Here is a 13,466-nt window from a genome sequence, read left to right as displayed (position 1 = left end):
TCATATGAGCACATGCATGTTTGTATATTTCACTAGAGTGTGTGATGCTTACTTGTTACGGTATATGATCATTTATATACAGTAGAAAATGAGTGCTGTGGCTTCTGATGTACTGCTTGTATCCAAATACTGATTATTGTCTTTCACCACGCTGTACAACACTGATATCGATTTACATTCTTTAAAGTCGGTTCACCTACCTTGAGCTGGTGAAGCGTAGATTGTGAAGTAAAGATGGCATCTGAAAAAATTATATTTGTTTACTGTATTGCACAAACTTTGCGTTCAGCATGCTACATCATGGCACAGTATGAGACAGTAGCCAAGAACATGAGATCTAGACCCTCAGAAGTATTGATAAACACTGTGTGTCGGTTTGCTGGTTCATAACAGAACCCTGAAATGTCCCTGTGATACTGTATCAGTATGCCTTGGGCGCGCTTGGTGTAGCTGATCTCTCTAAAGTCATTCACGTCATGGTGTTTGTGTAAACCCACACCCACCTTTATAATGAAGGCCAATCGATCGGCCGGTAATCAGATAGGTGCCCCGTTATCCTCATTGATCTTTGTCTAAGGAGCGCAGGCGGGCTGACCGTCCAAAAGGGGAGGAAGGGAAAGAACTGTTATGCTAAACGCCTCCATCATTAAAATGTCAAATCTATTGCTGGGCGAGTGACCTGTAATTGAGTCATCAAAGACAGAGTGCCCATGCCCTGGCTCTAATAATTAGCTAGTTAAACCCTGCTATGTCACCAGCAAGCCCTCAGTCCTGTCCCTCGATGCTGTTTGAACTCTGGCTAGGACTAACTTGTATTTGTGTTTTTGAATTCTTTGAATTAAATAAAAATTGTAATATTAACATCTTAATGACAATTAACATTTGAGAAGCTCTGTTTTTATGCTTTTTTGCTCTCTCTCTCTGTTTTTCTTGTTTGTTAGCTGTGCCTCCAAACATTGCTGACCTTAAGAATTTAGAGGTGCTGAACATGTTTAATAACCAAATAGAGGAGCTGCCCACTCAGATCAGCAGCCTTCAGAAGCTCAAACACCTGAATCTAGGGTAAGCATTTTGCCATATTTTCCCTTCCATTGTTACTGTTATTGTTTATTTTTTTTACCATAATCATTCAGCTGATCAGACTGTAAACAAAACCTTTGTAACCTCATGTTACTTCACTTAATTATATAGTTATGAGGAATAGCGCACCATGCAGGGTTTCTTTCATTAAATAAAAAACGAAGTAAAATAAAAGTAAAATTGTAGAGATTATCTTCTCATTTGGCTTGAAGTATGGTAAAATACTGATGTAATCAGTGACAAATTTCCTTATTATTTAGTACCAAATAGAAGCATAAGCAAAATGAAATGTCTGTTAATTAGTCAGTCCCACAACAAATTCTCATCTTGGTTTATCACATTGTTTTCACATCACTGATTGTGACTTAAAGCATAAGCACAAGGACTGAAACATTACTGTTAAAATTGTTCAGATAATTACATATTTTTCATTGTGGTCATAATATAATAATAACTGCATGGTTTTAATGCAGTTACAGAATAAAAAGAACTAGAATCTGTGCACTCACAAAAGTGTTGAAGGTAAGGGGTTAAATAAAAAACAAAGTGAAATCCTTTTTCCTAGAATTTGCAGGTATGTTAACAAAAAATTATGAATTATGAATACTGCTCATGCTCTTTCTACCTGTGTTTGGGCACTCTTTATTTGAAGTCTTGTTGGGTGGTGGTGCTGATGTTCTGTTGTAAACTGTTCTATTGTAAACTGGCCCATCTTATTAATGTCATTTAGGAAGATTGATGGCTAGGTGCAGACCTTACAAAATTACTAGGATCGGTCACAAATACTCTAGGTTATGTAAATAAAATAAAAGTAAATGTCAGCATTATTTAAATATATAATACTAAAAGTAATAATAAATAAAATAATTGCTGAAATGTTGTAGTAATTTCCATGTCACACATTCTTTATGTGTGCCTGGCTACACTGTGAATCTATCAGCATATTACAAAAAAAAGACAGCAGTCACAGTATATGTGAGCTGAAATTAGCTTGAAGTTACTGTTAATTTGAAAAATCTTGTCTCAAAGGTAGTCAGTGTGGACCTATGTTAATTTGGCTAAATCTGTAGCCTTTAACTACAAACATGTAGCCAGGTACGCAAGAGTTATGTACCAGGTTGACTTTCCACTGTTTTCTGCTTAATGTTATAGTACAGTGGGATTAAATGTCAGATTTGAGCTGTAGTTAAGGGATCACAAACACTGGTGCACCCTTCTACTTGCTTTCTCATTCTCATAACAGTTCACATCACACTGCCTCAAAGCAAAATGCACATTTACCAGCACCTAAATCCTGAGGGGCCCTCTTTAAGCCCTAAGGTTTGTGAAGAGAAGGAGGCCTCCTCAATGTCACGCGGGATTAAAGAGGACCACAATCTCCCCCTGCATCTGACATCCCACATTTTTATTGATTTGCTGTCAGACGCGTCATTTCCAGGCATAATCTTGAAAACATAAGCCGTGCCGCCGTATTCGGGGCAGTGAGTCCCGCCGTGAGTGCGTGTGTTCGCCTCCCTACTCGATCTCATTTGTCAAAACAATTCCCCACCTCTTGTAATTGCTTCACAAACACACAGCGGAATCAGTTTGTTTGTATCTGTTAAATCCGCTGCAAAACTGTGTATGTCTTTTGCGAGGGTGTGCTGTCACTGTGTTGTGAGGGAAAGGTGGGTAATGAAATTGGGGAGGACATATAGACTTAGAGAAGAGAGGCTTAAGTGGCCAGAGTTAATCAGCCTTTGATCTCAGTCTCTCTCTGTATCGCGCACACACATATGCTCTTCAGTTCTCTTTAGCTCATTGTCAGGCACCTTCAGCTCTTTGCAGACCAGTACTCATTTACTGAAAAGTCTCAGCGTAGCATCTAAGAGCAAGATGTCCGCCATCAAATTCCCATCCATTAAATGGTGAAAACTAAATGTTCCTGTCCATTAAATAGATAAGATAGGGTGTGGCTGTATAAGGCCAAATTAAAGGGAAAAATTACAGTTAAATTATTTTTTCACAGCCTTAAAAAATATATTTTTTGTTTCACCTGCAACCAGCTGTTTAATTGTAGGCTTTTTGTGTTCCAATATAAAACTAACCAAGGAGTACATATATTTGACTGTGTTAAACTCAGAGACCACCCTTCATTTATAAACTGCTTGTATAAGAAGGGGGAATCAAAAGAAACTCGACTTGAAAAATAGAGAAATTAAGACTCCTAAAAACTGTTCATGACCTGGTAGACCACCAAAACAATCAGATTAACAAAACTTAAGCTCTACTCTTGCTTCCGATCTTAATCCACAGGTGTTTCTGCCCATCCTTCCACTGTGAGAAGACAACGCTAAGAAAATTGACAAAAAAGAAGAAAATGTGCAAATCAAACTAAAAAGCTGCTCATATTCTCAGAACAATGGACTGGCTGCCCCAGAGTCCAGACCTCAATATCGTTTAATGTGTTTGAGAAATAAATGAAGACTTTTGCCTGGCTTTTTCACAGTGCTATACAAAACCGACAACTTTTCAGTTATGTAGGTAGACTTCTATGTTTGAAATTTTACTGAATTTAGATGTTACTTTTTTGTTATTGACAGCCATAGTGCTTCTACTTGTAGCATCAGTCTTAATCAGGGGATATCGATCTTTATTGTTCAGCTCTGCCTGTCTGTGACTGTGTAACCATTGTGTATACATCTGTGTTGAGAGTGAGTTTGTAATGTGTGTGTGTGTGTGTGTGTGTGTGTGTGTGTGTGTGTGTGTGTGTGTGTTTAGAATGAACAGGTTGAGTACACTGCCCAGAGGGTTTGGTTCTCTCCCAGCACTGGAGGTCCTGGATCTCACTTACAACAATCTGAATGAATCCTCACTGCCAGGGAACTTCTTCTACCTTAGTGAGTCTGTCTGTCTGTCTGTCTGTCTGTCTGTCTGTTCCTTGCTCTAATATAAGACAGACATCTACTATTACTTTGCAGTGCTCTCTTCTCTAATGCTATTCAAACAGAATAGCAGTTAACTGACTAAACTTCATCATCATCATCGTCATCATCATTGCAATCAACCCTTCCCCATTAGAGGCCTAGTGATGATCATTGACCGTCTCTAGTGCGCTGTAGTCCGTTAATGGGCTGTTATTTTAATACTGATGACATGATGAAAGCACGTACTGAACTGTAATCAGTCCTTTATTCCCCTCCTCCCTGTTTTGCATACACCCTCCCTGCTCTATTTATCACTGCTGACGACCAGTCTCTGATATTACCTCTGATTCCATAAGCAAATTAAAATGTATCTGATTAATGAATGAGGTTCAGGTGATTAAGGACAATCAGAGAGTGCAGAGCGCAGTGGAGGATGAGGAGGAGGGAGAGGAAGAGTGGTGGGCTTGCTTCTAAGAACTCTCTCAAATAGAACTATGTTTGTAAAGCTTAAGGCTTAATCAGAAAACTGGGATGAACTGGATGCCCTATAACATTTCTTTAGTATTGCTATTATTTTTATTTATTCATGTATTTATTTATTATTAATTAATTAATTAATAGATTTTGCCTGGCTGCATGTGCCAGTTTCTTTGACTGTATGAATATGTTGTCCTGTGTGTTTATGCTAAACTTTGCACTATACTTGTGTAATATTCAATCATGTTCTACTTTGTGTCTGTGTGTCGATGGGTCCTGAGACAGACACAATCTGGACATGGAGTATTAATCAACTCTGACCATCTCTATTGATCAGGCAGCGCTACACTCAGGCCTGCAGCACCCAGGCCTGCCTTACACTCCCCCCCTCTCTCATTTCAGCCACCCTGCGTGCACTCTATCTCAGTGACAACGACTTTGAGATCCTGCCCCCAGACATCGGCAAGCTGGCCAAGCTGCAGATAGTGAGTAATTTATCTAAATTCGCCCTGAAATCAATCCCCTTTTTCACTTGGCTGTTGGTTGGATTTATTTTTTTTTACAGTGCGTGCTGTCCTTTATCACAAGCTTTTGAGAAGTGATTTAGGGCTGTATGTGTTGTCTCTGAGGTTCTGAGGGCCCACAGTTATCTCAATGGAGATGTAATGGGTGATAAAGCAGGCTTGTGAGTTGTCTTACTGAAGGAATTTTTTACACCTGCTTTCAGTTTTTCACAATTACCTAAGCACACACCTCAAATGAAAATAATTTTTTAAAAATATTTTAATCTAAAATAGAAGTACAATTAAGTACAGTCAATTGGCCTAGTGACGCATTGACATCAACATAGATCACATTGCATTTCTGCTAATTTTTGTTACTCTCATGTACATTTATCAGTTGATCACATTTCGATGACGTCACAGTCACGCTGCCACTATTTTGGCAGGCAACTTCAGGTTCATTCAGCAGTGCTGTAGCGGTTTGTAATGAGCTAAAGCCATAACCAATCCAGGAAAGGCAGTAAAACACTTTAACTATGATTTTTAAAGCGCATTAACCAATATATTTGAGTGTGTTGACTTGATTTTATTTGATTTGTTGCTGTAGTGATAGCAAATGAAAGGTAAAATTCCCCGCTGGGTTATTATTTTCGTGTCCCAAACCGCATACTAGCACACTAAATAGTATGCAAAAAATGACAGTGTAGTGCACTCATTAGTGTAGTAGGTGAAGTACAGAAGTGTGTGCTTTGGGATACAGCGTTAGATTAATGGCTGTAACTGTGCTGTGCTGCTAGTTAGCTGTTCAGTAAACACCTCCAAGTGAAAGTTTAAGGTATTTGTTGATTAAGGATGCGTTTATTGAGGTAAGTTGATGCACTTATTAAGGTAAGCTGCTGTTGGCTTCATATTTGCTAACTTGTAAAATATAATACATAAACATATATATATATATATATATATATATACACACACATTATATGTATATTATATGTGTGTGTGTGTGTGTGTGTGTGAATGAATGAATTTATTATTTAAGAGCTTTGGCAGTTTTGGTAGCTACTTTTATTAGTTTTTATAAAATATCACGCACTAGAATGTTCTGAACTCTGGTGAAATGCAGGTTAAATGGATCCAGTCCACCAATCTAGCTAATCTTCTCCTCATAACATTTTCTGGAGACTGCATCTAAGGCTTCTACATATATTTTTATCTTTTTCGTGGTCATTCTGGTCTATTTTGTAACTGCAGTAACAGTGATGATACGAGGTCTGTCAGAGCACAGTCTGAGTTACAGCTTGCCTACCAACTTGCAGACATTGTCTTCTTAATGACATAATTGAATGCTGTGAGTATGTTCATTGTGTAAATGTTTGCATGCAAAATGGACCAGCCAATAGTCAAACATAAATTTTGCATAAATTCCATTGATCCTGTGGTATTGTAATGCCAAATTACAGGTTGATCGTGAGATGCCATAACTCTAACAAGTTCATTTTCTCACATTTTAGAGCAACCAGTTGTACATGCTGTCAAATCTATCCTACTTTTACTTTCATTAATCTTATTTCTGAGAATGACAGAGGTCCGAACAAGAATGAATAACCAAATTATGTAGTAGTTTGGGACAATATTAGTTTTCACTTTATTAATTTTGCCCATGGTTTTTGAGTTTTTCCATCAGTTTTGATGGAGTTTCGCTAATTCTCATTCTTTCCTTGAAACATGTTAGGAATGGCTTCAGACGTTTTCCCACTTTTATACCAAGGCATATATCAAGTTTAAAATGGATGAAATCCTGTGGCCAGACAGATATAAGTGATTGTATAGGTGGTTCAGAGGTGGAAAAGGTGTTTGTAACGTCCACATTGGTTCCTAATTTTGCAGAACCTTTCTTTTTTGTTTGTTTGTTTTTTTACTTTTTACTTTTTTCTGTTTTACTTTACTCTAATATAATGCAAAGGTTTATAATGGTTTATAATGCAAAGACAAGTTTGTACAAAAATATTATTGTGTTTGTGTAGCATTAGATTTGATAGTGATTCTGTCGTCATCATTTGGCTAGAAACAAAATTGCACATTGTGTGTGTAGTGGTTAAATGCCTCAATGAGAAACAAGGTAAAGAAACCCTTCCAGGACAGCCTGTCATATTGACAAGATTTTTAGTGTTTTGACAGTCTTGGTTTAAGTAATGGTAAAGGTTCATTTCTTTTTAGTGATATTGTATTCTTTGATGTTTTAGAAAATGTGTAAAGTAACTGAGAAAAACTGAAAATGATAGAACTGGAACAATGTATTGTTCACTATACTAGTGATTTTCTCTCATTATGTGTACACAACTATAACTGTAAATGTGTAAGAACATTTAGTTATATGCTTCTTAAGGTTAACAAAAATGTACATTTGTACATTTTAGCAAAAGAGATAACAACAACAACAACAACAACAACAATAATAATAATAATAATAATAGCAATAATTTATAATTCTGCATTTTCATATGGCCTTCCTGACCTATGTATCTCTCTCTGTACAGCTGAGTCTGAGGGATAACGACCTGATCTCCTTGCCTAAAGAGATAGGAGATCTGACCCAACTAAAGGAGCTGCATATCCAGGGCAACAGACTCACTGTCCTGCCTCCTGAACTTGGTGAGATTTGAAAGTTTGTGCCTGCATTTGTGTGCATGTTTGATCAGAATTATTTCTTTGACTTCAGACTTCACCATATTTTATGTAAAGTGTGAAATAGATTATTCAGTATCCTTATCAGTATACAATATGGTTTATTGAGTAGTAAAATAATCTCACAACTAGGGGTGCACTGATATGAGAATTTTGGGCTGATGCAGATATTCAGTATTTTTCATGTGAATATCTGAAACATTTATAAACATTTATAAAATGTAGAAACTGGGATTTATCTTAATTAGCTTTATAGAAAAATATAATACTTAATTGTAAAGGTTTACAAAAGCAGTAAACTTTAAATAAAAAAGGCAGACATATTTGCGTAATAGTACACTGCCCCCTAAACGTACAGCTCTTTCAGGGTAAAGTATGTCATCAAATATATCAAATATGTCATCAGATATATCAAATATCTCCCCAGTGCTTTTTTAAGTAATCATTTGCTGATACTGATATAAAATCTGATATAATCATGCATCCCTGCTGAGGACACCTTCAGAATAAGCACAAAGTGTGGTTCTGTAAGCTAATTCATTCTTTTATATTAACTATAAACATAAAATATAAATAAATATAAACATAAAATCTGAACTCAGTAAGCCCTGTTCCTCCTTCTAAGACAAGTTCAAGCTGTCAATCATTAGTAATAGAATGACACCATGATGTAGGTATGCTATTGTAATACTTGAGTTTGGTTAGCAGTATAAGATGACCTGTCAGTCTTTAGTAAGCAGACACTGTGCTGTGTGTATACAGTCAGGTTTGTGTGCATGCTTGCTTGTTAAAGTAAGTGACTGTTATTTACTTGATGCTGTAAATAACAGCCATGCTGGGGGCTGTGATGAGCTTTGACTCAATGGGACAACAGCTCTTACTGTGGAGTCTCAAAGGCTATGTCAAACTCTCTGTTCGCTCTTCATTATCCTCTCTCTCTCTCTCTCTCTCTCTCTCTCTCTCTCTCTCTTTCTGTACGTCTCTCTTTTTCTCTGGGCCTGCTCTGTTTGCAAAACAATTTGTAGGTGTGCTTGGTGTGTGAGACGTGTACACACCCACAAAAAAAATGCAACAACATGGTTAGCACGCAAGTGTGAAAACACCAGTCAGTAGGCACTTAGTCCATCATGCTGCTGGTAGAGAGACCCACTGTGGTCTCCCAGGCTGTGCTGTGGTTGGTTGGCGGATCATTGGGGAGTGAGCCACACCCTGCTGACCCAGTGGAGGGTGAGACAGCAGACATCACCTGCTCCTCTGTCTTCCCTCTCTCTCTTCTCTCCACACTGAATGCATCACCGAGCCCCATATGGGTCAGCACAGGTCAAAATGCTCTCTGCCTGAGTGCCTCACCACACACAAAACACATACACAGACACACACACACACACAAGCACTGGCTTCCCCTTTTCAGCAAACAATAGGCTCAAAGACATTTCTTGCTTATTCTAACTTGATAATTACCATTTATTCTGTGCTGTGGGTTTATATAAGCAGTACTTCTTTCATTCATCTCAAGAGCCATATTATTGTGTCCTCAAATTGGAATGGAGCCCGGTCAGGCTATTCTGAGTGTAGGCTGACACACACATACACACCCACTACCCTGTGCCTGCTCTTCTCTCCTGTCACATACACACAGAGCCTGCCTGAGGAGGCGATAATTGGCTTTAAACAGCCAACGTCGCCCACACCACGTCTCTTATGAACTGCTTTATAGAATTATTGACTAGTGTGGCCTAGTCAGAGTCTAGCAAATTCCACTTAAATTGTTTTCTGTTGTAGTTCGTCAATCTCTGGTATTGTTGTAATAATGTTTGTGAGACTTACTGACACACTTCTTGTAGGTAGAGCCATTTTGTTGTTCAGTGGATTGACCCTGTAGGGTTAGGAAAATGGAGCCTTCCATAGTTTTACTTCTAAAGGCTTCTGTAAACCTGTAGATGGAAAGATGCAAAGATGAATATATAGATGGCATTAACAATATGTCATATGATAAAGCAGAAACCAACATATTAAAGCATATAAAAACTAGGGATTCACAACTATGGCCCAGTGAACAATGCATACAAGCATTCTCACATTTAGGACTTTTCCATTGTATTTCAGAGAAATTACCTCCTATTTTTTGTCATCTCTTGGCATCTTCTGTCAAACTGTGAGCAGAGGAGGTGGACTGTGTCCTGAACAATTTTCCCCACTTTTTTAATTTAAATACATTCCCTAAACAAACATTTAAGCTTTGTATAAGTTTTCCATATTCACTATTGTCATATCATTTTCCCTTGCTCTTACACAGAGGTGTAAATTTGATCTGATAAGTGGAAGGGGACAGATATCAAGAGGCTATCACCTATATACAATGCTGGCACCACCTAAAAGTTTGGTACATGTCGTACATAAAACTAGGTAAACAAAATATATTGAGTTACTGTATTCTCTTGACATCTAATGCTTTAAATGTCAGTATTAAAACACAAAACCAAAAAATGTTACAGTTAAAACACAAAACCAAAAAATGTTACAGTAATTACTTCTGTGGATGCTTTTTAGTGTAGATAGATAATAGCCCTGTAGTGTTGATACAAAAAAGAGCTAGTTTAGTCATTTCAAAATTATGTAAGGGCATCGTAAGTGTAGGAAGGGCATTTTCCCTCTGCCCATCCCTGGTTTGCGATCCTGGCTGTACTGTTAAAATTATCTTTGTATGCTAGATCCATGGTGTCTTGGCTGACCACAAAATCATACAAGTTCTTAGGAATTATTTAGGAATATTCGAACATCTTTCTGATCTTTAGATTGCCATGTTTAAATTGTTGAATTATAAGCCTCGTCACCCCATCAAAGTAATAGAGAAATGCAATAGATAAGTGATGTGAGCTGGGTGGTAGCCTCAGTCTGGCTGGTGCCATGTCCTCTCTAGTGCCCCCTGCAGGGAAGGCTTTGCCTAAGGAGCTTATTAGGACCCTCCCGTTATGTCTCCTTAATCCTGTTCCTCATAGCCCAGCCTCGTTAGAGCTGCCACAGGACTCTGTGTGTGTGTGTGTGTGTGTGTGTGTGTGTGTGTGTGTGTGTGTGTGTGTATGTGTGCATGTGTGTATGGGTATGTGTGTACTTGAAAGAAGGGAAGCGAAGAGGAGAGCCCAGCTAACAAGGAGCAGCCAAGCGCACAGAGGAGGGCAAGGGAGAAGAGGAGTACTACATGGAGAGGAGGAAGCTCAGAAGGGAGTGAGAGAGAGAGAGAGAGAGAGAGAGAGAGAGAGAGAGAGAGAGAGAGAGAAAGAAAGACAGTGCAGGCGCATTATGACACCAGACGGCATTTAGAGTGATTCTTCTTTACTGTTCTTCTGTAAGGAGGACAAAATGGATGAGACACTTCCTAAGTAATGGTAACAGCGGACACAAAGGACCTTCAGAGTTACCATGTGTCATGTTTACCTTTTCTGAGGTTTACTGCGAACAGTTTAACTTGAGGTAGAATTGATCATTAACGGAAGACACTCTCACAGGTGCGAGAGAAGTTTCATCCTAGCATGAGTCCTATCTCTTAGCTCTGTAAAGCAGGACTTTAGCAGGACTGGTAACACCAGTAGAGCTGAATGTGAGGCAACAGATTAACAGCTAAATTACACTAATGGTGCTGTCTGGCTGGTTTTGTGAGGCATGACATTGTATGCCAGGGCCCAGGTTTAATTTAGTGCTCCTCTGACAGCTTTTTCAACACTTTCTAATCAGAAACAATTTAATTAGGCCCCTTGTGTGCTACGATGTGCCACATTAGCACTGTGACCTGTACTGTTACGTTGTCAAAATTTTCACTCCCTTTCTCTCCCCTCCTTTTGTCTTCACATTTTCCTACCCCCACTAACCTTTCCCCCCTGCTCCCTTACTGCTCCTTTTCTCTATCTCCTGTAAATCACTTAATCTCTTCTTTTTCATTCGCTCTTTTTTCCGTTTGCCTCTGACTTTCTCTTTCTCCATCTCTCCCCTATGTTTCCTCTGTTGCCTGGGACAGATCTTTACTTGGTGACCTTTCTCATTTAAGGTTCTGGAATAGGCTCAAGTATTTGTGCTTGTAAATAAATAGGAATAACTTTCTTTTCATACATTATTTAGGAACAGTGTTTTGTTGGTTATCTTACATTTAATCATCTCTCAGAGGTTAAATCATCACTGTTATTCGATGGACTGATTCATACCTTAGAGATTTTGTTTTACTTCAAAGTATAATTTCAGTACAGCTGCCATTCAACCAGTAAAACAGCAGTAACATTGTTTGGTGATCTCCCTTATTTTTCAGTTATGCTTTACTGTCTTTTATTTCCCTGTGAAGCGCTATTTAAGCTTATGTTTTTCTCTCTTTTTTTTTCTGTTTAGGTAATCTGGACCTCACTGGCCCAAAGCAGGTGTTTAAGGCAGAGAATAACCCCTGGGTGACTCCCATCGCAGATCAGTTCCAGCTGGGTGTGTCCCATGTTTTTGAATATGTTCGCTCCGAGACCTATAAGTAGTAAGTCTTCTCACCGTCATCTTTTCTCTTTTAAACTGTAAGTACTCAGTTATAACTGTAAATACTGAGATACAAATGAAACAAAGAAGGAGAGGTTATATCTACAATGTATTTGACCTTTTGAAATGGGTCCCTGAGCTGGAATACTATTGGAGCCACAGATGTGCGGCCTGTTTGTGTCGCAGCAGCAAAGCAGGGGGCCAATAAAATGTGTGGAGTTGAATCTTTAGACACTGAAGTGTATGTAGCCTCAGTATCGGGACCAGAAGAATCACATTTTTCCAAATGCTACTCGGGTGGCGTTTCCAGACCGCAAGGATTGTTGGCTGGCATAGCACACAGCCTGTGGGCCATATGGTTCAGTTTGTGACCCTGCCTCTGTTTGTTCCTCAGTGACAGCCTCAATGTCTGTGAGCTCTGTGATGGCAGAATGATGGATTGAGTAATACAACTCTAGCTGGTAAAACATGGCAGTACCTGCAAAACCCTCAATGTAATCTGATTAGATAAAACACATTCACCATACCTCTAACGCTTCTTCCAACATGCCTCTCTCTTCTTATCATGCCTTTTAACTAAGAGACATCTTGCTGATGAAATATCTGCCTTTTATTGAATATTCAGTATAAATATAGAAATCTTATACAGGCCAGTTTTATTTTTGCACATATTTTTTTTTCTGGAACAAGCCCAAGGTTGGCTCAGTGAAAGTAGATGAGCAGTTGTTTGCATTTAAAGGCTTGTCGATTTACCACAGGACCAAACCAATTAAACTGAAAGCTGGAGGCATTCTTCTTTTATAAGTGGCAGAGGAAATCTCTCATCTCTCAGTGATCTCTCTATCAATGACAAGCTTTTATTCTCTGGCTATTTAATAATATATACCAAACTTGCCAGGTGTGGACTTGAAGGGAAAAACAATACTGACATAATACAAACATTTTTATTGATTCAGGTTCAGTTGTCTCGGAAAACCTAACCCTAAAAACATCTGTAATTGAGCAAATGTTTCGGTTAATTTTTGCTTGTTTTTCTCCCAGTGATAATCCCACATCCATAAGATTATAAGTACCTCCCTGGCCATGTGACAGCACCTGCAAATTAGGACTATGGAATTTGGTGTGACTCTGCAAAGCAAAATGCTTTCTCACATGTGGGTAGCAGGTCATGTAGAAACGCACTTCTGTCCAAAAGAAAACTGCCAACTGTGTTTTTGGGCACCCTGTACTATGGACAACAGGTAACATGTTTGGAACTGTTAGGCAGTGTTTTCAGTGATTGCATCCTTTGGTGTCAACAATAACATTG

The 13,466-nt window shown here is 38.6% G+C and overlaps 1 protein-coding gene across 2 annotated transcripts in view; it reads left to right on the top strand.

Moving 5' to 3' along the window:
• The window catches only part of rsu1 (Ras suppressor protein 1), a 31,467-nt gene that overhangs the window by 3,718 nt on the left and 14,283 nt on the right, over window positions 1–13,466 (top strand). For both annotated transcript variants that reach the window (XM_036585891.1, XM_036585901.1), the window contains exons 4-8: window positions 942–1,062; window positions 3,841–3,959; window positions 4,866–4,948; window positions 7,504–7,618; window positions 12,026–12,158. In XM_036585891.1, the coding sequence (XP_036441784.1) occupies window positions 942–1,062; window positions 3,841–3,959; window positions 4,866–4,948; window positions 7,504–7,618; window positions 12,026–12,158 (571 nt within the window). The remainder of the gene's footprint in view (window positions 1–941; window positions 1,063–3,840; window positions 3,960–4,865; window positions 4,949–7,503; window positions 7,619–12,025; window positions 12,159–13,466) is intronic.

The sequence above is a fragment of the Colossoma macropomum genome, unplaced genomic scaffold, assembly GCF_904425465.1.
Source record: "Colossoma macropomum unplaced genomic scaffold, Colossoma_macropomum, whole genome shotgun sequence".
Taxonomy (NCBI): Eukaryota; Metazoa; Chordata; class Actinopteri; order Characiformes; family Serrasalmidae; genus Colossoma; species Colossoma macropomum.
The sequence above is the reverse complement of the archived record's forward strand: the minus strand, read 5'-3'. Positions and strand labels throughout refer to the sequence as shown.